Genomic DNA, 25082 nt, shown 5'->3' on the forward strand with positions numbered 1-25082 from the left:
CCTATGATCTGTAAGACCTTGAACTTCAGTTCAGGACAGTTGTCCTGTATTTTAGAACTCTTTAGTAGTCCACAGTCACAAGTTTCTCATTTTGAACTTGTTAGGTTAGTAGTCTGTTTTCACCTACCTAATCCGTCTGTGCTGTTGGACTGTTGCAACCAAGCTAACTAACATGAGTCCAAAGAAGACACATTAAATGTTTGACATAACTTGAAGGTCTTATTTAATGAGGTTGTAACATCCATACGTTTAGCCTGTATGGAGCCGAATCTTTGAAACGTGTTTGCAACAACAGAGCCGGTGTTATGCCGAGAAGTGCCTGCACGCCGGGATGTGCATGCCGCTCGCAGCATGAGGGGGGTGCAGTATTCGGCAGAGCTGGTTTTGAACTTGCCAAGATATGCATCCCTGGCTGCTTAAGACAGACACACTGCTTTATGTATGGAGTCCATGTTCATATGAATAAACAATCTTAATAACAATTTCTCTAACCTCATAAGAGTGTTTATTTATATGAACATGGACTCCATACATGTAGCAGTGTGTCTGTCTTAAGCAGCCAGGGATGCATATCTTGGCAAGTTCAAAACCAGCTCTGCCAAATACTGCACCCCCCTCATGCTGCGAGCGGCATGTAGATCCCGGCGTGCAGGCACTTCTCGACATAACACCGGCCCTGGGCATAGGCAGTATAGGCAAATGCTAGGGGCGCCATCATCCGCGGGGGGCGCCGAAAAGGGGGGAGAAAAAAAATAAAATAATAAAAAATACAAATTTAAAGAATATATATTTTTATCAGTGCCATTACTACTATTATTTCAAAATATTATATAAGCCCACAGCAATATAACGTAATAGCAAGGACTATTAAATAATGGAGAAGCCTTTTTTTCTGGGTTCTGGCTCGGTGCAGTGTACCTGTCCTCTGTGAGGGGGGTGAGCTGCCTGAATCTGACCGGACCGAGACCCCATGACCCAGAGAGAGATTTACTGATGCTGTAGCGGAATTACAAGGTCCAAAAGACTGAAACCATCCGGCGCCCAGTGAAAGAAAAGACGGAAAGAAGAGGAAGAAATATGTGAAGAAGATACAGGTACAGTAACGTCAATGTGATGAAGCGAATGAAATTAATAGCTTAATGATCGTAGTTACCGTTGTGGGAGCAGAGTGTTAGCTTGCTAGCTTACTTCGGATGTTGGCAGCATAACTGTGTCTTGTTCAGCTTATAGTGAAACACCAGAGCCTCCAACTTGGTCTCACTTTGTTAACAGTAATTATATTATTGTCCCACAATGAACATGACAATGACCTGCTGATGTCTGAAAATGCTACAGGCAGCTCCTCTAGCAGTACTCCTCTCCCTGTGGGTCGGGCAGGTCGTTGAGGTCCAGGAAAATGGAGGTGTTGGAGAGTTTGCGGCCGTTGGACGACAGATCCAGCAGCTCCTCGGCAGTGCTTGGCACTGAGCTGATGTACATATCCCACACCTGCTCAGGAGAGTCCAGCTCCAGCAGCTTCTGCTTGATCTTCAGGTTCTTCTCAATGTTCCTCCGCTTGTGCTTGAACTCCAGGATAGTTTTGGTGTAGCGGTTGATGGTGGTGACCGAGGAAGCCATGCAGGCTGTGAAGGAGCTCCACGCCAAACTAAAGGGAAGAGACACAGTTTGTCCTCACTGTATGCACCAGGACATTATTGATTCAGATGTATCTGCTAATAATGGAGAAATATACATATGGTTAATGTATTAATTACAATAGAATGAACTAGATAATGGACCTCTTCTTCTAGACCCAACAATCCGTCAGGACCATTTTTGTCATGATCAAGTAACAATGACTGTGTGACAGGGAAACTAATGCTTGTTGTGACAAGTGAAGACGAGCAAACCTATAACTGATAACTACATGCCTGTTTCTGACAACTTGTATATCAAACTTGTAAAAGTTGTCAATTCAAGCACACAGTACAAGGTTGTGTACTTTTGCTCTGAGGTTGTTGTTCCAAATAAATGCACCAGGTATTAAATAAATGAGTAACTAAACATTGTGTCATCACTGGTAACATAAACCCTCCGTGTATGTGTGTGCAGAGTGCTGTATGTGAACTCACATGTATGACCAGCTGTAGTCCCATGTCTGAGGCTTCCAGTCCTCGGGGCCCAGACTGACAGTGAGCTGGAAGGCTGTGGTGAACATCATGTGGGCCACCATACCCAACAGACCTGCAGCACACCCAGACACACACAGAGGGGAAGAGAGGTGACACCGATCCTGACATCCCCCTCACACACCAATCGCACTTCTCCCTCAGCATCACTTGGTGGCAGTGTTACACTTTACTGAGTTGAATACACACTGTAAAGCTCAATCCTGTGTGTGTGTGTGTGTGTCATGTAAGAAATAAACTGATCAACACATTTAAATCTGTCATAAACCACATTTACACTCATATACAAGGGTCAAGCCACTTGATGATTTTCTGACAACTGTTCAAATCAGTGTCTGTTTTGTGTGACCTCTGCTTAACATTTCAAATTCCAACATAAAATATGAGCTTCCTCGCAGCAATGGAAAGCAATCCATTTGACTAAGTACTTTATGTGAGTAAAGGGGAAATACAATTTTGAATGCCTTAGACTTCTTTCACAGCTACAGTAATCTAAAGGTGTCATTTGTAAGAAATGGCCCAAATGCAAAGGTATGGGGACAGCATAACAGCTAACTGCTGCCCACTTTACTCCTTGCTGTAGCTATTTTTGGCTGTAGTGATTAGCTGCTGTTAGCAAGTAATTCTCTTAGCCATGGAGTGAGTAAGATTATATCATTTACTGATCAAACTAAAACTATGGGAGCTATCAGATCACCTGTTGTGGTACAAAGTGGTATTAAGAGGCAGGATGGGCTGGTGCTAGCTGGTTAGCATGCTAACATCCACAAAGAAAAAGACCTTTACTTGTAATGGAGTAGTTTGACACCGTAGTACTGATTATTACAGGCCAACGTGAGTTACAGTGAGTCACATTCAATATGCAGCACAAAGGACACAAATGAGTTGTACGAGCTGCTGAAATATTTGGGTTATATGGTAGATATATGACCATGGTCACAAATCCATATCAACAAAACAGAATGAACAGTTAACATTTTATCATAACAGTGAATGTTATTGCAGCAGAAAGTCAGATCACCAGCAGCCAAAGAAGCAAACAACGTTCGTCTTTCTTTGGTGGTTTGGGAACAATGTAGATAAATGATTTATTCATGCATGAGTCACAGGCCTCAGACTATGACTTACTAATAGGATCAACTGGTGTGATGGAATATACTGAGGGATGAATATGCTAGTCATCCAATCTCTGAGTGTTTTGTCTGCGAGACAAAAAGAGTGAGGAAGAGACAGAATCGACTTCATTCGTCGTTGCAATGCATGCAAAGCTGTTCTCACAGGGTGTACATGCAGTTTATAAGATAACATGGGCGGATTTATCACTCTAAATTCAGTCATTTTCAAACAATGAGTCCTTGATTGCAGAAGAAAGGCTTCTTATTTCCAGGCAGTGACGGCTGTCGCCAGCAGATATTCTCATTTATAGTTCACTAGTTTTGTGATGTTTTGTAATGCTGACTCTGTGTTGTCTATAAAGTACAGGCTGCTGCATCTTCAGGCACCGCCGTTGCAATATTTTTATTTTTTTTTTGAAAACTGTTGAAAGAACAGCCTCAGAGTTGAGCTTCAGATCAATGATCACAAGGTTAGAGATCCATTCACTGACTAACTATTCAACTGTTTTTATACACTTGAGTAGATATGGATGCTTTACTTGGATGATACTTGTACTAGAAAGTACATTATCTGTACCAGATACTCGTTTTTGGCTTAGTACTCATTCCACCCTAAAACTCCAGATGGTTTGTTTGGGTGTGCTGCTAAAGTATATTTGGCCACCCATTTTAGCATTTCATACTTTTATTTTTCCTATCTATCCAAGGAGACAACATCATTAATAAGTAGGCAAGTTTTGCTTCTTCCTGAAGCTGTAGAAAGAATGCCAATTTTGAACCATCGGTTGTAAGATGAAACATGTGTCAGCAAGGGAACAGACTCTGACACAACATCAGAGCGCTCTCGATCCACTGAATGCCTGTCTGTTCACTCTGGCTTTACCTCTGTTTCTATCTCTCTCTTACTTTTCTTTTGCAGTGTAGAGTTTCCACAGTTATGCCACAGTTACCTGTGGATAGTGACCGGGGAAAACAATGCCTCTTCCTACTTTAGTTGAGCAATGACAGGAGCTGTTCCTTCATGCTGTATTTTAACCTTGATTGTACCATTAAAAAACCAGCCTGGCGGCAGGCAGAGTGTCACAGTTAACTAGAGGTTGACAGTGAACCAGTCTGTACGTGGCTGCTGTCATTCTTCTCCAGCCGTTACAGTGTGGAACCACATCCCTGACCTCAGGATTTACTTCAGGATCAAAACTGATAGCAAGTGTCACAAGTTTCGGATCTAAAACTGAGATGGGTTTTTACCTAATTAGGTGCGTCACCAGAGTCATTAGCTGATCTGAAAACACCAAAGTAACACACTGGTGGAATCTAGAGCCTGACCAATATTAGTCAGAAATTAGGTAATTAGGTAGATATTAGAAAGTAAAAAAGAAATTATAACATAGATATGTCGGTCCAGAATACACACATATAGGCACATCTTTTGTATTGTGTGTGTGTGTGTGTGTGTATATGTACATACCAGACAAAGATACGTATGTAATGGAGGCAGTATATTTCGTAGTTTAAAAATTAACATCAACACATCATTATACGCTCATACCAATAAATCTGTGATATGCCAATATTGGCAGACAGTATGGATCAGGTTCAGGCTCTGAAGGAATCATGATAAACCTATACCAATAATCCTTCAGACTGATGGACATGATGGGATAGAAAGTTTGTCTTTCATCCACTTTCTCAATGTTTTTATCCACTCACTAATTCATATAGAAGCACACCGTCTGCTACTTTGAACGACAATGCTCTACTTTTACTTACTTTTAATGCATCGGGTTGGATTAACTAACGGACCCAATATCTTGTATAATGTTAGCTGGGGTTCCTGTGAACTTAACCAAATCCATCCAAGTGCAGGGCAGAGCTGCTAACATTAGCCTAAACTCTGTTATAGTAGCATTTTGGCTTCCTCAGAGCTATTTTTTCTCACATAACCTCTAAAGTATTAAACTAATGATGGCCTTTGGCTTGGGAATTAATGCTAGATTTCTTACCGTAGTAGTACTATAGTGAGCTGGTTAGCTGGCCATGCAAAGACATTGTTTAATTAGTTCATTAACATTTTGTTCTTTTTGAGGATAAAAAACCCCCTCTCTTTACGAGTAGGAAGCGTCACTCTCCCTACAGTCCCATACACAATGAAGAAATGACAGTGCAGATTAAGAGTTCAGTCAGTGATTATTTATATTCCACTCCTCCAAACAGTGCTACTCATTGTCCTTCTCCTCAAGTCTCCCTCTCCATGTCTCTTCTACTTTTCTAGCCTTTGTATGGTTTTCTCCACTTCCCCTTTCATTTACGTTTTTTTAAAAACATTTTTGTCATAGTTATGTTCCAGATTGTGTCAGCTGAAGCAGCTCCTCTAGCTCTCCTCACTCTGGATTTCTCAATGACTATAAAATAGAGCAGGAATAAAAACCAGCATGTGTAGCCACCAATCCGATTACCACATAAGCCCCTCAAATCCTCGGACTGAACAAGAGCACACCAGATTCAGCACCAAACACCTACATTCCCATCTCATCCCTATCAGTGCTCATGTTTATTCCAACAGATATCCCAGTGCAATATTATCATAATGTTATGCAGATCACAGGCAGCTCTGTGTCAGAATGAGAGGAACAAACCTGACACTGGAGTCATGGCACGTTGTGTCATGTGGAAATGATGCGTGTTGGGCTCACGCAAGGTCGGATTAATCCATCGAAGTCAATACGTGTCAATCCAGGTTGTTTAATGTTAACAAGGACTTGCAGGATCACAGACGAGACGCTCCTCTCGCTGTTCACATGTATCAGTGAGACAATGTGCTTTAGTGTTGTCACTAAACGTTACATGCCCAACAACAGCCACTAGAGGGCAGCAAGGTTAACCATGAATGACAGAATGAATCAATGGTTGAACAAGAACAAGGCTTTTGAAGGAAATGTGATCTATAGATCACAGAATCCCCTGTCTATCTAGTCTGTTTACTTTCTGTCCTGTTTTATGAAGACATGTTGTGCACAGGCCCCAACAAAAGCTTTCTGATAAATGTTATGTCTTCATTATTATGATGTTTATAAGTGCTACTTTTATTTTGGTCAATTATTGTATTTATTTAAAATGAAAATATATATATAAATTAGATTCACTAGGAGTACTAAACTCAGTTGAGATGGTATTTCCCCACATTAGGATACAGACACATTTGGACTCCAACATAAAAGCAAACTGGATCAATAACAGGACAAGAAAGCCAAAGAAATCATGATCTGGTCACAACTGCATGGTAACAAGCCATCAGAAAGAGATGCAGATTCATGGCATGTTACAGTTTAATACAATCACAATCCGTGTCAGACTGTATGATATCAATATTTAGGCATGTCAGATTGTGTGGTGACTGCGTGGTTAACTGTAACACTACAATGTCAACAGAAACAAACTTGAGTGTGGCACTGTTGCAATTCTATTTTACAGAAACAGTATTAAAAAAAAAAACACTTTATGGATGTTCCTAAGCCTGTGGACAATTTGATTTATCTCTTAAATAATGCTGAATAGTGTTGGGCGTGGTTTCAAGGTGACAGACAGTCACAGAGCAGAGCGAGACGGACGTGTTGGCTCTCTTGGTCATTATGGATTTAAAGCATCGTTTTACAGACGGGCTTTGTGGTGTCCGTGGGCTTGCCCTTACTGTCGGCAACGTTAGCGAAATATTTCCATATTTCTCTCCGTGCGTCTGCTTCTTCAACAAGCCTAGGACGGTCGGCAGGAGCACTCATGCCACTTTCAGCTGACAGACATGCGGACTTGTTCAAAGAGCTGCAGGTTAGCGATAGATAACATAAATATCCCCCGGATGGAAGTCAAGCGAACTATTTTCACCATCAGAGTTGCAGGAGGCAGTCAGGGGTAAAGCTAACTGTTTAACAGTCCGATGTGGTTCCACACATCTCTGTATGCAAACACAACGTTCACACTGGTAACATGAACTTCACCATAACATGTGCTGGTGTTCACAAGTATGCTGATCAACAACACCACTTATAAATGATCTTTTTTAAGTCAATCAGTACTAGTAATATAATCATAGCATGTACATTTTTGTCAATAATTCACAATATATATTATTAGAAAATGGTGTGATTAGAGCACCTCCACCAGGTCTGGGTCATTTGTGTTGTACTTTGGTGCACTAATGTAGTTTGCAGGCTAATAATCCAGGGTTTGAACTTTGAAATGAAATGACATGACATGAAATGCAAATTGCAAATTTCCAAATTATCTTACTATATGAATTGCCAGACTTACAGTTTATGTCATTTATGTTCATTATTTTTATGCTGAATAAAATTGTAGTTAATGTGCTGTTAATTTTTTTCTGCTACAAGCACTGAGCTTTTAATGGACACTTGTCTTCTTGGATACAGAAGCTATAAAGCTCAGCAGCTTTTACAAAATTTATATTTTTATTTTGACCTTTGAAATGTTATAGTTAATAAAAATAAATAAATCATTTTAAGTTCCACATTCTGTTATCTGATATTTTATTCCATTACTTTTGATGATGTTCTAGTTTTCTGCCGTGGTATCGTTTCAGTATCGGTATCAAGATATTTTAGGCAGGTATCGTACCAAAGTCATAATTTTGGTATCGTGACAACACTAATGCTGCAGATATGTCAGAAAAATAATGTTGGATTGTTTTCATATGAACGTATCTCTCCTGTCTCTTCCTGTAAAGTGTTGCTGATGACTCAGACTGAATTCAGAGAAATACACAATACATCTGTTTATCCTGTCAGATTGATTTAGGGTGATAAGCTAACCCCCGTCCAGCATATTAAACTACATTTGGCTTTTAGCTCATGGCTCGTAACAGCTAGCAGAGTGATATGGGTCAGTTGGCAAAAAAACTCCAAAAGAGATGTGGTTGTGCTCTCATTATTTCTCCCTCCTCCTCCTGCTGCTGGTGTACTACTGTGGGTGGAGTCAACAGCTCCTTGTCTGCTGTATTTACTAAGCCATGCCACTTTAGACGGATTTGATTTAAATCCCTCTTGTAATTATAGCCTGCCCGCATTTGTTTACCTAAGAAAAAACATCATTTTAAGGAGGATGCAGACGCTCTGACTCCTGTGTCTCTGTGGAATCACAAATGATGCTCTCAGTGTCACTTTTGCCAGTGCAGTCAGCATCAGTTCATGTTGTGCTTTGATTGGTTGGCATCAGGATGCCACCTCATATAAAGGGCAGATGATGTTGCTTGGCACCAGAAAAGTTCAAAAGGCTGAGAGAGCAGGAGCAATGTGGTAAAAAAGAATGCAGTGAATGATGGAAGATACTGACACAGAGGCAAAGTTACACTGAAAAAAAAAACAAGCTGGAGCATAATGAAAAAAAAAATGAATGAAAGCTGCAGCCTCACAACCAGCTGCCACCTCCCTCCTCTTCCCTGCTCCAGTTTATGTGACCCTCTCAAGCCACACCTAAAATGAACCTCCCGACTGACCAGGTACACAGATACAACAAAATGATTAACAAAACACTGATGTGACTGCTGACATCACAGTGTAACTATGGACACACACAACAGAACGTTCTTGTCTGTCCTCCTGCATGTTAACAGTACCTGAGCCTAAGAGAACATGATGATGCAAACCTGCTCTTTGCTCTTGTTCTGTGATGGAGCAGCTGATCAACTCCATCATCCAGACAGACCAACAGCAACACCATGGAGGGTCCCTTTTAACAGCTCAAAATTTAATGATTCTAACTAATTAAACGTGTTATATTTAGAGAACCTGGTTAATGTTTTATTGGGTATAATACATTGGATAAAGTGAAAGGTTTAGGCTGAAATGAACAAAGAGCCTGGTGAAAAGGGGTTTAGATCATCACACCAGCGATCACACTGTGAGAATTTGTTCCTAAACCTCAGACACATGCTGACCACAGTCAGCTGTCACAGTAAGATCCAGGAGCACTGTTTTTGGGTTGTCAACCAAAGATTACACCCAAATCCTCTCTTGACCGTTAACTTCAGGGACAGGCAAAAATCCTGCTGGCCCTCAACAGTAAACCACCCTGTGAGAGCAGCTTATCACGACTCATAGTTACATTTATTGTTAGATAGTGACCTCGAGTGGCCATAACAGGTATCACAGCAGCAAAGGAGGAAGTCAGGTGATGGATTAGACAGGGCGACACAGCCCACACGGAGGGGGTTTGGTTTGGGTGGATGTTGGGTCAAACACAAACCGGACTTTCACTGCTGTTCGTGTCCATTATAAAACTAAAAGTCAACTTTGTCATGTATTGTACTTACTCTGTTACATTACGCACATACATAAGGTGGCGTAACACAGAGTACTATATTCCAACCCAAACCACAATCTTTTCATAAACCGTAGTGGCTGAACCTAACCTAACTGCGACTGTACGACTAAGGTATGAGGGCAAAAATCACTCAGTGTAGGAACCGTAAGGGAACACAAGGCCAAACTGTTGGGAGAAACACTTCCCTGTTCCATTTCCATTTGGCATAACATAGTTCATTGTCTTCATTATTAAAGTATAGATCATGCAAATACATTACAGCTTGAGTGGCTATTTTCTCTCCCAAAGAGAAATGGACAGTTAATCACCCACTCTGGACAACAGGAACGATCTCTTTGTCTGTCTTCCACACACTCATCTTCTGTCATGTACTCACGGGCTTCCTCTCCATACACTCTCACCATCCCTGGATGATTGGCAGCTCTAATAAAGGTTAATCTGCTCTTGTCTATTGTTCCCCCTGCACCTCATTACCATAACCACTCTCAATCTATTCACCCCATTAAAAACAGAAACATCTTTTAAATGCCTTCCTAAATTCAAACATTTTACAAGCACACTAAACTGTTTGTGAGAAGCTTGGGAAGCAGTTAGAAAGCCAGTGGACAGCATTCTAAAAAATATTTCGTCATGAAACCTACACTGAGTATGGACTTACAGCAAAAGGGCTTCAGCTATCTGTTTATGCAAACAGCTCACTTGTGCCGACTAATAAAACATAACACATACAGACGGGGTTGACGGATTCACATACTGTTTGACTGTAAGTCAGAATGGGCCAAACACCAGGGCAGGTCCCTGAAAACATAACTCATTCGGGCTCGCGTTAGAGAGGCTTCAGCAGCGAGGCGCATGCTGGGCTCAGCTCCTGTCAGCTATAAATGAAAAGATGCGGACACCAGCAGTGGATCACTGCAAGATATCCTTTCTGTTCTGATGTGACACTGAGGATGTTCCATATGAATCTGAGGACTGCCTCTGTCGGATGAAAAACGCAACTTAACCCAAAATAAGTTCTTATTCTTCTATCGTGTTGAGATGAGGAGCCGGAGCTAATTTTTTATCGAAGGAATTTAGTTTACTCAGGACCTTGTAAGGTTTCCAGAATTTGTCTGCCAAGACAGAAGTGGCAAGTGGGAGCTAGTTAGGGAACAGTTCACATTGTAGCCTGCGTCTGTTTGAACGCCAACAATATTTTGGCTTCTGTACAAAAGCCCTCGTTCACAGAGGCACAAGATTCAGCCTGCTTGAAAACTTCATATCAAAGCTGCACTAATCAATTTGCAAATGAGCATAATAAATAAAATGTGAATAGGTAACTCATTGTAACAAAGACAAAGAGAATTACTTCACAACTCTGCAGTTAGCTTTCAAATCAACAGAGCGTTTTAGCATCTTTCAGTTCCTTTGTTTTGACCTAACAGCCCCAACTTCACTGTGTGGGTCAATCTCAAAACAGCAGCAGCAGGCGTGTGCTTCTATACAGCCCAGCACCAGCCAGTGAAATCAGTGGAGCATTTAAAGAGTGAGACATTTCCCCCAGGAGGTGGTTGAGACCAAAATACTGGACTAAGATTCACAGAGTGAGCAGAGTCTGTCTCTGTAAATAAGCAACTGTTTGCCAACAGCTTCACCAGTCCAGGTGACATATGTCACTGTGGTGTTAGCTGCTAGTTACACTCTGCCTATAAGGGCCCAGAGACAACAAGTAATGCCGCTTTAAGGCAGAGTTGTCCACAGTGATAATTTGTGATACAAAGTGACATCGCTGTTAGTGTTAGTGTGTGTATCTGAATTTGAGGTAGTGTGTCACCCGGGAAGTCAGGTGAAGTTCGAAACATTTCTGGAGCTGCAAAACAGAATTGCATCATTCCCCTAAACAACTGAAGTAGCTGGGGACTTGATTCACAACAACAAAATGGCTCCATACAGCTTTTCTGGTGTAATCCAAGTCTCTGAAATATCTGAGATCAAAAATTGATTTGCAAAGATGTTATTTACACCTTTGATAAGCCGAAACCTTCCCTGCAGCTGTTGATGCAAACAGCATGGACTTCTGCCTCAACTCTGAAGGGTCACAATGCGGTACACAAATTCTTGAGCAGTTCCCGGTGGAATGATAAAATATAATGAATGAACAAGTGTAATGATAGCTTACCCGAACAGAGATGAATATATACTAATGAGCCAGAGATGAATGATTATCTGTGAACATTGTTCCTGAATCTACTGCTAAATGACACATGGTAAATGCACTGTACTTGTTCTATATATCACATTTGAGCAGAACACTCAGAGTAGCTCACATTCATGACACACAACACATTTATTGATGTAAATCAGGCTTTTCAAAACGTTCTTAGCCAATCATAAAGCAGAAGATACTGTATGCATTACAATAATAACAGACTGTGTTTAATAATGAGCTATATTCAGACTGTTGTAGCTTATGATGGGATGTAGATGTAAATAGAAAATGCCGATGTGTTCTTAATATCGTAATTAAATTGTTTTGGGGAAAATCTTGCTAAATATGTAATCATGTGTGTATCTTGGGAGGCACTTGTTTGGTGGGATGACATTAAAAAAAAGTAGAGATGTCGTTTTCAGTTAACTTTACAACAGATGAATGTCACAGGACACTGATGAGGCACAGAGCAACTGTTACAAAGTTTGAAGGATTGTGACACAGTGAGGACACAGCCTGTTCGTGTCTCCACATGCCATTTAGATCAAAGGGGACTTAGCTGACTCCATACGCAGTCTAAAATCAAAGAATTAGTCGGACTGGGAGAATCCCATCTCTAACTCCAGACTGATCTATATGCAGTCACAGGCTGAGCAAGGTTTAAATAGCCCATGTTTCTGAAAAGAGTCTCTCCAGATCTGTGTCAGTGGAGTCAGAAGTGTTGCACACTAGATAACCTAAACTTTGTTGATCGGGGGCCTTTTTTTTAAATAGAAACAGTGCTGGATGCTTCATGGAAGGTAATGCATGCTGATCTCAAGACAGATGCAAGAATATGACTTTAAATATAGACTTTACTCTGTAAATCCAGTTCAGACAGAAAAGGAAATGTTGCTGATTTTCAACCCTGGTCTTGTATCACCATCACTCTTCAGTATCTTCTGTCATGGCACCCAGTGACACAAGTGACTTCTGGTCACAATAACATTTAATAGAAAACACACACTTGTCTTCTGGCCTGATAAGAGAGCAAACAGAGTGGTCCGCTGGAAACTGACGGAGCTAACAGACGTCTTGTTATGCATCACATTGCTTTTCTTGCTAAGATGCTCTGCCTCTGATAGGTCTTAATAAGAAATGTATTGGAATCCATAATAACGCATAACAGACTGAACAACTGAGAAAATCAGTACGATTCCTGTTTATGAGCTGACTGCGAAGTTTAGCATAGCATCTGGAGGCAGGGGAAACAACTTGTGTGGTTCTAGTAAAGGTATGAAATACACCTACCAACACAGTGAGGTCACATTGAAGTTGCCAGGTTTGTTAAACTCCTGCCTGTACAGAAACCTGCACCAGAACCTGTACTCACTGACACCAATGCTACATGCTAGGAAAGCTGCCCAAAAGTGCTGGGCGAGGCATTAACTGTTGCACATGAAGAATCAGTGAGTGTTTGAGGTGTTGGTAGCCATATTTTGGAGCTCGACGGGCAAGCTGCTTCAACTCTTACTATGCTAGGCTAATTGTTTCCTAGTTCCAGCTGTTTACTTAAAACACAGACATGAGAGTGGTATTGATGTTCTCATGTGCCATGTAATAATGTCAATGTGCCAAAATGTTGAGTGTTTGTAAAGCCACCAAAGCCGAGAGCCTGGAAGCTTTACAGCACCAGTCGAGGACAGGGATGGAGTCTGGAGCACACACGAAAGTTACACTAGCATTTTGACTTGAAGGCCGTCTTCACCTTAGAGAACACTTCACATGATAAACTTTTGTTGTTGCACCTGTTAAAATGTTATTGGCTCCATAAATGATGCTCTGCTCTGGTTGTTTTTAGGTTTAAGGTTGACAGCTGTACAGAGACTCCTTCATCACTCCATGCATCCCAGAATTTCGGCTATTCTAGCATGAAAAGACAGCCTTACTAGAAGTTTTTGGATGTTTCTATGTATAAAATAATGTGCATATCCACAGACCCAGGGTGTACCGGCTCTTCAGCCTGTGGCTCATTTAAACATTTCTTGGTCCTGGCCTGTCAAGTCAGTAAAATGCTGCGAGTCATTGCTGTTGAGCAGAGTAACTTTCACTGCTGATTCACTGCCTGGAGTGCGGTGGTCAGGATCATTTTCACAGAGTGGATTAGAGAGAAGGTCATTGTTAAGTCCTCCGCCGAGAGAGAGAGGCAGGCTACAAACCGGCTGGAAATCTTCTCAGGGGCTGAGAGGCTGCTACTGGCCTAAATATGTAACTGGCCCAAAGCCAGTGTGGAAACAAAAGTAGGACTCAATTATTTTAAGGTCTAACGGAAATAAAAATACATATTTTCCAAAAAATCTGTTTATATCCATCGCTTGTTTTGCACTTGGTCAGATCATTTGGGTTATAACGACATGAAGGTATAGATCCTAGTCTCATAATCTGACTCAACAGCCAATTAATTTTATGTTAATAATTTAATTAATAATTTTTTTTAGAACAACTATAACCAGCTGTGGTTAAATTATCAGCCACTCTGAATGAATAACTGAGGGTGTATCAGGCACAGCTGCAGGGCTTTGTCATCTGGTGCCACTCGTTGTAACCCAGAGAAGGGGCGTTTTAATGTCCTGCAATTTCTTTCTAACATGGTGGGTGCGTGTATTTATCAGTCTGCACGTGCACATAGAAATGTGCTGCCGGGGGTACGGTGATAAATACTATTGTAGCAGATCCCCCGAAAGATGGTCAGCCACTTACTGATGTTCTGTCAAATTTATCAAAAATCTAAACCAACAACGTAAGAGCTGTAAATAAAGCACATAAACCGAAAATGACATGCAATATATCAAAATGAGACAGTAGTGCAAAGTATGCTGACATTAATTCATGGACCAAATCAATTAAAATAAATCCTGCACTTCTTAGTGACTTAGGGCGTTTTCACACCTGCCTTGTTTAGTTCGGTTGAATCGAACCCTGGAGCGTTTACCCCCTTGGTGCACTTCGTTTGGGAAGGTGTGAACACATCAATCGCACTCGGGTGCGGACCAAAACAACCGGACCGAGACCTTGTTGAAGAGGTGGTCTCGGTCCGGTTCCAAACAAACTCTGGTACAGTTCGTTTGTGGTGAGAACATGATCCAAACTCGATCAGACCCAACTGCAGGAAGCATCAGTGCTTAACCCAAAATTTCCACTGGATACGTGTCTGCTGCGCTACGGCCAGATCAGGTGTTTTGCTCCGCCGTCCGGTATCCCCCGGTTGCGTTTTGAGTCGGACACGGTGCAGTACGGTAGGCAGCTGGCGTCGCGAGGCCAAGGAGTTCCCGCGATAATCACATGATCACTCGCGACCGCAGTTATAGGTCTGTGTCATAAAAACAACACGAAGTGTTCCCGACCGAAGGATCAGAAGAAGAGCTTGTGTTTGTCTCTTTTTTGAGATTTGTGTGCTGGTGTAATCACGGAGTGTTTTATTTTGAAAAGTAACCGGATGTCAAATTGTTGTTGTTTCAGTGCTTGACTTCCTGTCTGCTCGGTGCTAAATTCAGCTGAATTGCTGCCTCGTTTTCGAAATTTAGACCAATTAGAGAGCAGTTTCCTCGCGCATCACACATTTTGGTCCACTTGTAAATGCTGCTGTGTGAACACAAACCAAACTCGAGGCAATATGCAACATTGTAACAAGTTGGTCCCTCATTCGGACCAGAGCAAACGAACTATAGGTGTGAAAACGCCCTTAGAGACACAAACCATGTACCAAAATGACAATAAAACAACAAATACTAACCTTGTGCCTCTTCAGAGGGTTGCTAATACCTTTACCATTGTTATTTTCTGTAAACTTTAAACGGATATCTGCGAGTCGCTTTCAAAAAAAAAGCATAACCGGAAGTAACACCATAAGCAAGTCTTTCACAATAAAACAAACTTTTAGCAAGTAACACGAATTGGGTTATTTACACTCCCACCAAATTATGAGTTTTGCATCTAACAACAATCTAAACGAATAATTTTCTCATTGAGCATCTCAATGTCCCTTTCCAGTTATGCACTTAGGAAGTCTCTAACAACAGAACTAACTTCTGCACAGGACGTTCCAATATGGAAAGTTTGCCAGAGCGTTCACCCTTCTTGTTCAGTCTCTTATCTCCAACTGAGATTTTCACTCTCCTCACGAGTCCATCCAAACCACTGACAGTCTCTAAGACTCTTGCAAGTCTCCATTTGCCTCTTGGCAACCGTTCATCAACGTCCATCACAATATCGCCCACTTGTAGATTTCTCTTTGGGGAGTGCAAACGCTGCCTCATGATGATGTTGTGAAGATATTCTTTTCTCCAGCGGCTCCAGAACTGTTCTGCTAGAAATTGCACACGGCGCCATCTTTTAGATCCATACAAATCCTCTCTGAAGAAGTTTCCAGGTGGAGTGAGTGGCATGTTGGATTTCATGTGGAGAAGATGATTTGGCTTGATTGGGTCCAGGCTGTCTGGACTGTTTAAGTTATCCACTGTGAGTGGACGACTGTTGACTATGGCCATGGCTTCATAGAATAAAGTCCGTAGTGAAGCATCGTTGAGTCTTCCATGGGACAGTGACAGAGTAGTGTTCAGAACACTTCTGACAGTCTTAATCTGACGCTCCCACACACCACCTGCATGACTAGAGTGGGGTGCGTTCATTATGAAGTTACACTGGTTTTGTGACAGAAACGTACTGAGTCTCTCTGTATCAAGCTTTTGTAGGGCTGCCTTGAATTCATTCTGTGCTCCAACAAAGTTGGTTCCTTGGTCACACTGGATTTGACGGACTGCACCTCGAACAGCAATAAAACATCTTAGGCCGTTGATGAAGGCATCAGCAGACAAGTCCTCCAACATGTTTCGATGTGTATGGCTCTTGAGCAAAAGCAGGTGAAGAGTAAACCATATCTTTTGTTTTGTTTTCTTCCCTCTGTTGTCACAAAGGGACCAAACCAGTCCATGCCACAATATGTGAAAGGTGGAGAGGGTTCTACACGTTCCACAGGTAGGTCACTCATTCTTTGACCTTCTGGAGATCTCCTGAGTCTGCGACAAATCACACGTTGATGGATGTATGATGCAACTGCTCTACTCATGCTAGGAATCCAGTAGCCACTGGATCTGATCTCATTCATGGTGAAGCCTTTTCCTTGATGCTTCATTCTTTCATTACTGTGAGCTATGTTCTTTGGGAATGACAACTGGGTGTTTGAGTGAATCAGTGAAGGATGAATGGTGGAGTCTTCCTCCCACCTTGAGAAGACCATCTGTGTCAACGAAGACATCAAGCTGGTACAGTTTGTTATGATGTGGAAGTTGACCTCCTTTGTTTAACAGCTTTGTCTGCTTCTCATAGGCTTGATTTTGCACAGCTTGGATTATAACACGTTCAGCGCTCTCCTGTTCGCTAACTGTAGATGGAGCATGTGATTTGACTTTCTTTGCCCGCCGTAAAAGGCGGGCCACAGCCCTTTTTGCTCTGGACCATGAAGAGAACTTGGAGAGACGGTCTGCAAGACTCACTGGTTCTTCAGTTTTTGTTAGCAATGTCTGTGTCTTTCTGACTTCTGGATCACCTATGGGCAGATCCAGCACCACATCCTTCGGTGTCGCTAATTCTGGTTCCCAGAGGAACATGGGGCCAGTGAACCAGTTGGATGAAATCAACTCGTTTACAGTCTTTCCTCGGGATGCACTGTCTGCTGGATTCTCCTCTGAGGGAATGTAAAACCATTGCTGAGGACTTGTGCTTTGGCGTATCTTCTGGACCCTGTTTGCGACAAAGATATGAAAGCGCAGTGCATCATTGTTTATGTAGCCCAGGACTACCTTTGAGTCTGTCCAGAAGTACTCTTTTATGTTAGCATAACCCAGCTCCTCTCTCAACATATTGCTGACAGTGACTGATACCACTGCTGCAGTCAGTTCAAGCCTTGGTATTGTGATCAACTTTGTAGGGGAGACACAGGCCTTTGATATCACAAGAGAACTGTGAATATCTCCACTTTGGTTCATGACCCTCAGATAGGAGCATTGACCGTATCCGCTGGTGCTAGCATCAGAGAAGTGGTGAAGCTCAGTTTCTGCTACTTCTCCAAAATTGGCAGGTAGGTAACATCGAGCTATGTTTATTCTTTCTAAGTTGACGAAGTCTTGTCGCCAGCTCTCCCACCTTGGCTTGAGACTCTCTGGCAAGGGGTCATCCCAGCCAGTTCCTTGATTGCACATTTCCTGAAGGATTCTCTTCCCAGTGAGAATATATGGTGCAAGGAATCCGAGGGCGTAATATATGGAGGCAACAATCGACAAAATGCCCCTGCGTATTGCTGGTTGGTCTTTCAGCGTGTTGCTAAATCTGAAGCTATCCTTGTCTATGCTCCAGTGAATCCCTAATGCACGTTCCTGAGGCATGTCATTGAATGTCAGGTCCTTTGACTTGGTGTCCATCGCACATTCTGATGAAGGGATGCTTTGTAGAACAACATGGCTGTTTGAGACAAATTTGTGAAGACGGAGACCACCTTTGCTGCATATCTTTCTCGCCTCTCCTGCCAACTGAATTGCTTTCTCCACAGCATCTGTACTTGTGACTCCATCGTCCACATAAAAGTCCTTTGCAATAAACTGGGATCCTACAGGATGTGAATGATTGTTTTCCTTTGACTAGGTATTTTAGCCCATAGTTTGCACAGCCAGGGGATGATGCTGCACCAAAAAGATGCACCTTCATTCTGTATTCCTGAGGTTGTGTGCTTGTGTCGCCATCTCTCCACCACAGGAATCGCAGGTAGTTGCGGTCAGCCTCCTGGACGTGGAACTGGTGAAACATTTTTTCAATGTCACACATTAGTGCAATAGAATGCTGTCTGAACCTTAAGAGGATACCAGTTAAATTGTTTATCAGGTCTGGTCCTGTAAAAAGATGCTCGTTAAGGCTTGTGCCACTGTACTTTACAGAGCAGTCAAATACAACTTGCAGTTTGGTGGGCTTTCTTGGGTGATAGACGCCATGATGGGGAATATACCATCGTTCACCTTGAGTTCCATCATCGTACACTTCTTCGACGTCACCTCTTTCAATGATTTCTTTCATATATGTTGTATAGTCCTTCTTGTAATTTTCATCTCTGTTGAACCTTCATTGTAAATGACAGCCGGATTTCAGCTAGCCTTTTGTTGTCAGGTAAGTGTGGCCGTTGCTTAAAGGGCAGAGGCATTTCATAATGTCCCTCATCATTTCTCTTTATGCCCTTTTTGAGTTTGGTAAGGAACACAAGATCCTCCTGTGAGACAGTTTTGTCGTCTCCTTTAATGTCCTTAAAGTCTGACTCCAGAGCACTTATCACGTCCATCGGTGTCACTAGAGGGGCTTCTTTCACAGTGACTCTGTTACATAGGCTGGACTCTGTTTCATCAAGGTATGGTGTAGAGCCACCAACAATGCTCCACCCAACTCAACTCTTATGTCCTTGTGTTTACCTGTTTTCTTTTTTTCAATCATTTCTTTCATTATTGTTCCCTTTTTTTTCTTTTTTTGTTGCATGCTCACTACACAGACGTGTAGGTCCATGTACGTACATTCATGCACGCATATACACACATATTCACCTGGATACACATATATCTGCCTACACCACTCTGTAGGAGTCAGTCGGATAAAATCAGACGAATACAAAGGATAGTTTCTCCAAGGACTTGTCACCTGTTTCATGTGTGATTTAAAGGTAATATCTCTGAATGTCAATGGGATAAATAATGTCATAAAAAGGAAAAAGATTTTGTTGGAGATGGAGAAGGAAAAAGCTGACATAGTTTACTTGCAAGAATCTCACTTGGAAAAACAGGAACATGAAAAATTAAAGGAGTCATCACCAGGAAATTGCAATTTCTCTCGTTAAATCATGCATATTGATGCTGGACCTCTGTTGAAACTTGCCTGAAAAGCTGGAGTTTGAAAGTGGCTTATTTTTTTCGCTTTGGCTCTTTTTCTGAACAGGAATAGTGCACAATAGTGCGCGTTCCTAAAGCACGAGATTTTGACTCTGCTCCTGTGGTGACGTTACCACAGGAGGCTACTTGCATATGCATCGGCTAACAGCCGTCCTCAACCAGAGTGAGCACACCGAATCTGCTTATTTCTCTGTCATATTCACACCATACATTGTGACCGCCAGCATTAAAACTCAGGTCTTACATGTAAAACACGAGTGTGAAAAGTAAGAAGGACAAAAAAAAGAATTTACCATTCAGAGACATCCTGCTGTAAACGTGTCTCTTCCACCGTCTCTGCCTCTTCACTCTCCCGTTCGGTTTCTGACTCCGGCTCGTACATAAATGCCTGAATTCCGTAAGGTTCGTCATTTAGTGTGTGCGCCATGACAGGGGGCTGTTTATGTTTTGGAGTCTGTGTGTGCATGCAGGCTCGCCCCCCATTCCGGCTCTGTCCTTCCTGCGGCCAATCAACGCGCGCCTCATTATATATTAATACAATGCACATCTGGACCGTTCAAAACCTCGCGCATAATCTCGCGTGAGAAAGTCGCGGTATGAAAAAGTGTCAGAACAAGCTCTATGTTTGATTTAAAAAAAAAAAAAAAAAATTCTAATAAGTTTTGAGAATTGATCCAAAGCGATCCAAGAGGGACTGGATATGTAAAAAACCAGGTGATGACTCCTTTAAAGAAATAACAAAGAGCCAGGTATATTATAGCACATACAACTCAAAACAAAGAGGAGTAGAAATAATAATTAAAACTCATGTAAGCTTTGAACTAGAAGACTGTTATACGGATAAGGAAGGAAAATATGTTTTAGTAGTTAGTAAAATAGAAGGATTTGAAATTTCTTTTTTGAATACTTATTATCCACCTGACACGGGCCCTGAACTTACGGTACAGTTGATAGACTTACTAGCTACAAAGACAAAGGGTGTGGTAATGGCAGGGGACTTAAACCTGGTGATGAATTCAAAACTAGATTCATCAAGTACCAAGGTACATAGAGCAGAGAAAAACGGCAGTCTACTGAGGAAAGCATGCTCTGAATTGGGACTTGTAGATATATGGAGAGAGCTAAATCCAGATAAAAAGGAATACACCTGTTACTCTGGGAGACATTCAATCTATAATAGGCTTGATTATTTCTTTATGTATAAACAAAATGTAACGCTATTTAAAACATGCTACATCAGCTCAATAAACATGTCAGATCATGCAGCGATCTCCCTGACAATATCATTACAAACTAGTAAGGGCAAGAGCTTATGGAGACTAAACAATTCACTTTTGCAGGAACTAGAATTTATAGAACGAATTAAAAAAAGAACTAAAAGATTATGTGGAAATAAATGACACAGAGGATATAGATCCAATTACATTATGGGAAGGAGCCAAAGCAGTCTTGAGAGGATATATTATTTCATATTCCTAAATTAGAAAAAAAACAAGAAGCGCACAAGAGAAACAGCTAATTGAGGACATAAAAACAATAGAGACTAGAACTGCAAGCAGTTATCAACGGGGGCCAAGCCCCCCCACGCGACTCGGACCCCACGCACCGCAGAGCCCACGGAAGTTGGCCCCAAAGGATGACGGGCTCGGGGCAAAAGTGAGGACACAGACCAACGTCTGAGCCATGGTATTCGCTGTAATGGGAAGTGCACTGGAAGTGCAAAAGGCTGAATGTGTGCCGATTTGGATTTGTTGTAATAAGCCACGCCCACATTGACCAGTCATGACCACCTTCAAGATATGGCCTTAGGATTGGCCCTACATCATATGACCAAATTTCGTGAAAATCGTTGTAGCCGTTCAAGAGATATAAAGTTCCCATATTTTCAGCGCCCCTTAGTGGCCAAAATTTGTCAAATTCGGCTCATCCCTTCCCAGTCTTATGGCAACCAAGGATCTAAAATTTGGTGTTAATAGCATTTAGTTTGACCGAGATATCAAACAGTTTACATTTTTATAGCTAGCTACAGAAATTTGTTCGTTAATAAGTTGCGCATTTTTTGACCGAGCACAATTCTTTTGATAACTTTAGATGAGGACCAGCTGAATAGTGTACATGCCAAGTTTCACGCAGATCGGACAAAATCCCAAGGAGGGGTTGGAAAAAAGTAGGGTTTGCATATGTGGCGATTTAGCGAAGGAAATTTGCAGCAGAAGTGGTCATGTCCTATATGTCAGAAAACCCAGCTGTGTTCAGGGAACATATGGATAAAAGGTTTGCAAATGTGTTATTTGAAATGTGGAAGTTACAGGCAAAAGTGCGATTGCATCCATTATGGCGCCACCTATATTCCAATTTGCACCAAATTTGGCACAGAACCTCTGGATGACTTCAGGAATAATTGACTTTGATGTTGAAAGTATTCAGTTTGACCGAAAAATGAAACAATATGTGTTTTTTTGCTAGCAAAAAAGATTGTTTGGTTATAACTAGCAGATTTTTTGGAGTGCCAAAATTCTTTTGATAACTTTTCATCAGACACATCTGGAGATTCTACGTGCAAAGTTTCAGGCAGATGGCGCTTAAATTGTAGGAGGAGTTCGAAAAAGTAGGTTTTGCATATGTGGCGCTTTAGCGAACAAAATGTGCAGCAGAAGTGGGTGTGTCCTATGTCAGAAAACCCAGCTGTATTGAGGGAACATATGGATATAAGGTTTGCAAATGTGTTATTCAAAATGTGGAAGTTACAGGCAAAAACGCGATGGCATCCATTATAGCGCCACCTAGTGGAGTACAAGTGCAATTTTTGGTATGGAAGAACTGTGTCCTATTCTATATGTACCATATACATTTCAAAGCTCTCAGCATAATAGTTTGGCTGAAATTAATGTTTGTTGTTTATGTTGTAATAAGCCACGCCCACATTAACCAGTCATGACCACCTTGAAGATATGGCCTCAGGATTGGCCCTACATCATACCGACCAAATTTCGTAAAAATCAGTGTAGCCATTCAAGAGATACAAACTTCCCATATTTTTAGCACCCCCTAGTGGCCAAAATTTGCCAAATTCGGCTCATCCCTTCCCAGTGTAATGGCAACCAAGGATCTAAAATTTGGTGTTAATAACATTTAGTTTGACCGAGATATCAAACAGTTTTTTATAGCTAGCTACCGAAATTTGTTTGTTAATAATTTGCGCATTTTTTGATCGAGCAAAATACTTATGATAACTTTAGATGAGGTCCAGCTGAAGAGTGTACGTGCCAGGTTTCACGCAGATCGGACAAAATCTCAAGGAGGAGTTCGAAAAAGTAGGTTATCCAATTTTTTCGATTTTGCAAAAAAAGGGTTCTAACCGGAAGTGGGCGTGGCCAATCGCAAAGTGATTCAGCGCCATTCAGGGAAGGTTTTTTTTGAATGGACGACATACGGTTTGGGAGTTATAGGCAAAAACGTGTTGGCCTAGGTTATAGCGCCCCCTGCAGGCGGATATATGTAGTTTTTTGTGTCTGAGATATTCGCAGGAGTCTGGACCAACCCGCCAAATTGCACCACCCTCCCTTGGCCCCCTAAAAATCTTTACAATTACAATAGGGTTCCTAGCACCGCTGGTCCTAGGCTGGTCCCTCAGCCCCTCAGGCTTGGCCCCCTAATAAATCCTGCACTTCTTAGTGACTTAGAGACACAAACCATGTACCAAAATGACAATAAAACAACAAATACTAACCTTGTGCCTCTTTGGAGGGTTGCTAATACCTTTACCATTGTTATTTTCTGTAAACTTTGCCGTTTCTCAACTTTATTTTTTCCCTCGCTAAAACAGGAATTCCGAACGGATATCTGCGAGTCGCTTTCAAAATAAAGGCATAACCGAAAGTAACACCATAAGCAAGTCTTTCACAATAAAACAAACTTTAAGCAAGTAACACAAATTGGGTTATTTACAACTATGATAGCAACGATTTTTAAAATTTCTGAGTAAAAAAAATTGACGTAGCTGCCCCATGTTGTGCTCACTTTACCTGCGTCATCTTTGGAGACTGAGCGTCAGGGTGACAAATCCATCCACCGCAAGTTCTCCCAACTGTTGCTTCAGTGACAGAGGCTGAGCAAAAAGACTGCAAGGGGAGGAGCTGTCTCTGTCCATCAGCACCTCAAAGGACCACTCCACTTCAAACACACTATGATCTGCTTTTAGTACTACAATGCTGTTTATAAAGATCAGGAAAAGTATGTGTGTTTCACTAAAATTCTTAATATGACTTCATATCCAACAGCAACACAAACATTCAGTGTTGTGATTGTACCCACAGGGTAACAAAAGGGTGCTGACAACTATTCCCTGCTGCGAGTGCTGACAGTTGTCTGTCACTATATGTGGACCCATGAAAGAAAGTCAGCTGATGATTGCTAGAACCCTTCATTCCACAAGGTTCCTGGGGAAGTTACTGGAGAAAAGAGGGTGGGTGATAACTCTGGTGCTCAGCAAACTAGTGCAAGTAACTAAGTATCTTAATGACAGAGATATCGATGGCACATTCAAGTTCATAGAAGCTTCAGATCAGTGTGATAAGCCATAATATTAGTATTCATTGGATAAAGTTGCTGTCTTTAATGTTATATGTTGTTAGGGAGCTCAGGGACAACATGCGCTGTTCCGAGCTTTTTCAAATTGCTCCTTGCCTTACCATCACAGGCTAAGGAATCATGGACCTACTACTACTGGACACAGCCTTGGAGGTGGAGCCCCATTCATTCCTATGAAAGCTACTCAATGGTGCATGAATCCAAAAATGCTTTTTCTAGACTTTTTTTTTATTGAACAAAGGCTGAAAATATGACAGTGAAACAATGTCAGAGCACCCCATTAACGTGGAAGACACTAGTTCATGTTCAGTAACAGGATATTATGGGGACTGAAATAAGATGATTACTGTGTGACAAATCTGAAGGAACTGCATTCGACTTAGATGTAATGAACAAAAAAGCAGTGAAAGCCCCGCTTGTTTGGTGGAAGCTAGTTAACCGCGCCTGCAGGAAGACCGCAAGCTATAAAGCTGTTTACCATGGAATTACAACATCAGGTGATGCACACGGGTCATTAAAGCTTACATTGTGGAAAAAGTGGCTGTAAAATGATGGATACATTTTTCTGAAGGTCACAATTCTTAAACTATCTTTGTCACACTGCGGTGAGGGATGTCCTGTCTTGGGTTTTTGTCTTGTGAATTCCCGGTTTTATTTTGAAAATTAACTCTCCTCTCGTTTCAGGTCACTTGCCCTTCCTCTGTGTCACCGGTCTGGCGTCTCCCCTGAT

General features: G+C 41.7%; 1 protein-coding gene across 1 annotated transcript in view; it reads right to left on the bottom strand.

Annotated features, from left to right (window-relative positions):
• Positions 1-1074: 1074 nt before the first annotated feature.
• Positions 1075-25082, bottom strand: part of gsg1l2b (gsg1-like 2b) — a 29790-nt gene continuing 5782 nt past the window's right edge. The window contains exons 4-5 of the mRNA XM_030399250.1: positions 2112-2223; positions 1075-1645 (exon numbers count right to left, since the gene is read on the bottom strand). Of these exons, the coding sequence (XP_030255110.1) occupies positions 1345-1645; positions 2112-2223 (413 nt within the window). The 3' untranslated portion in view covers positions 1075-1344. The remainder of the gene's footprint in view (positions 1646-2111; positions 2224-25082) is intronic.

Source organism: Sparus aurata, chromosome 20 (assembly GCF_900880675.1).
Source record: "Sparus aurata chromosome 20, fSpaAur1.1, whole genome shotgun sequence".
Taxonomy (NCBI): Eukaryota; Metazoa; Chordata; class Actinopteri; order Spariformes; family Sparidae; genus Sparus; species Sparus aurata.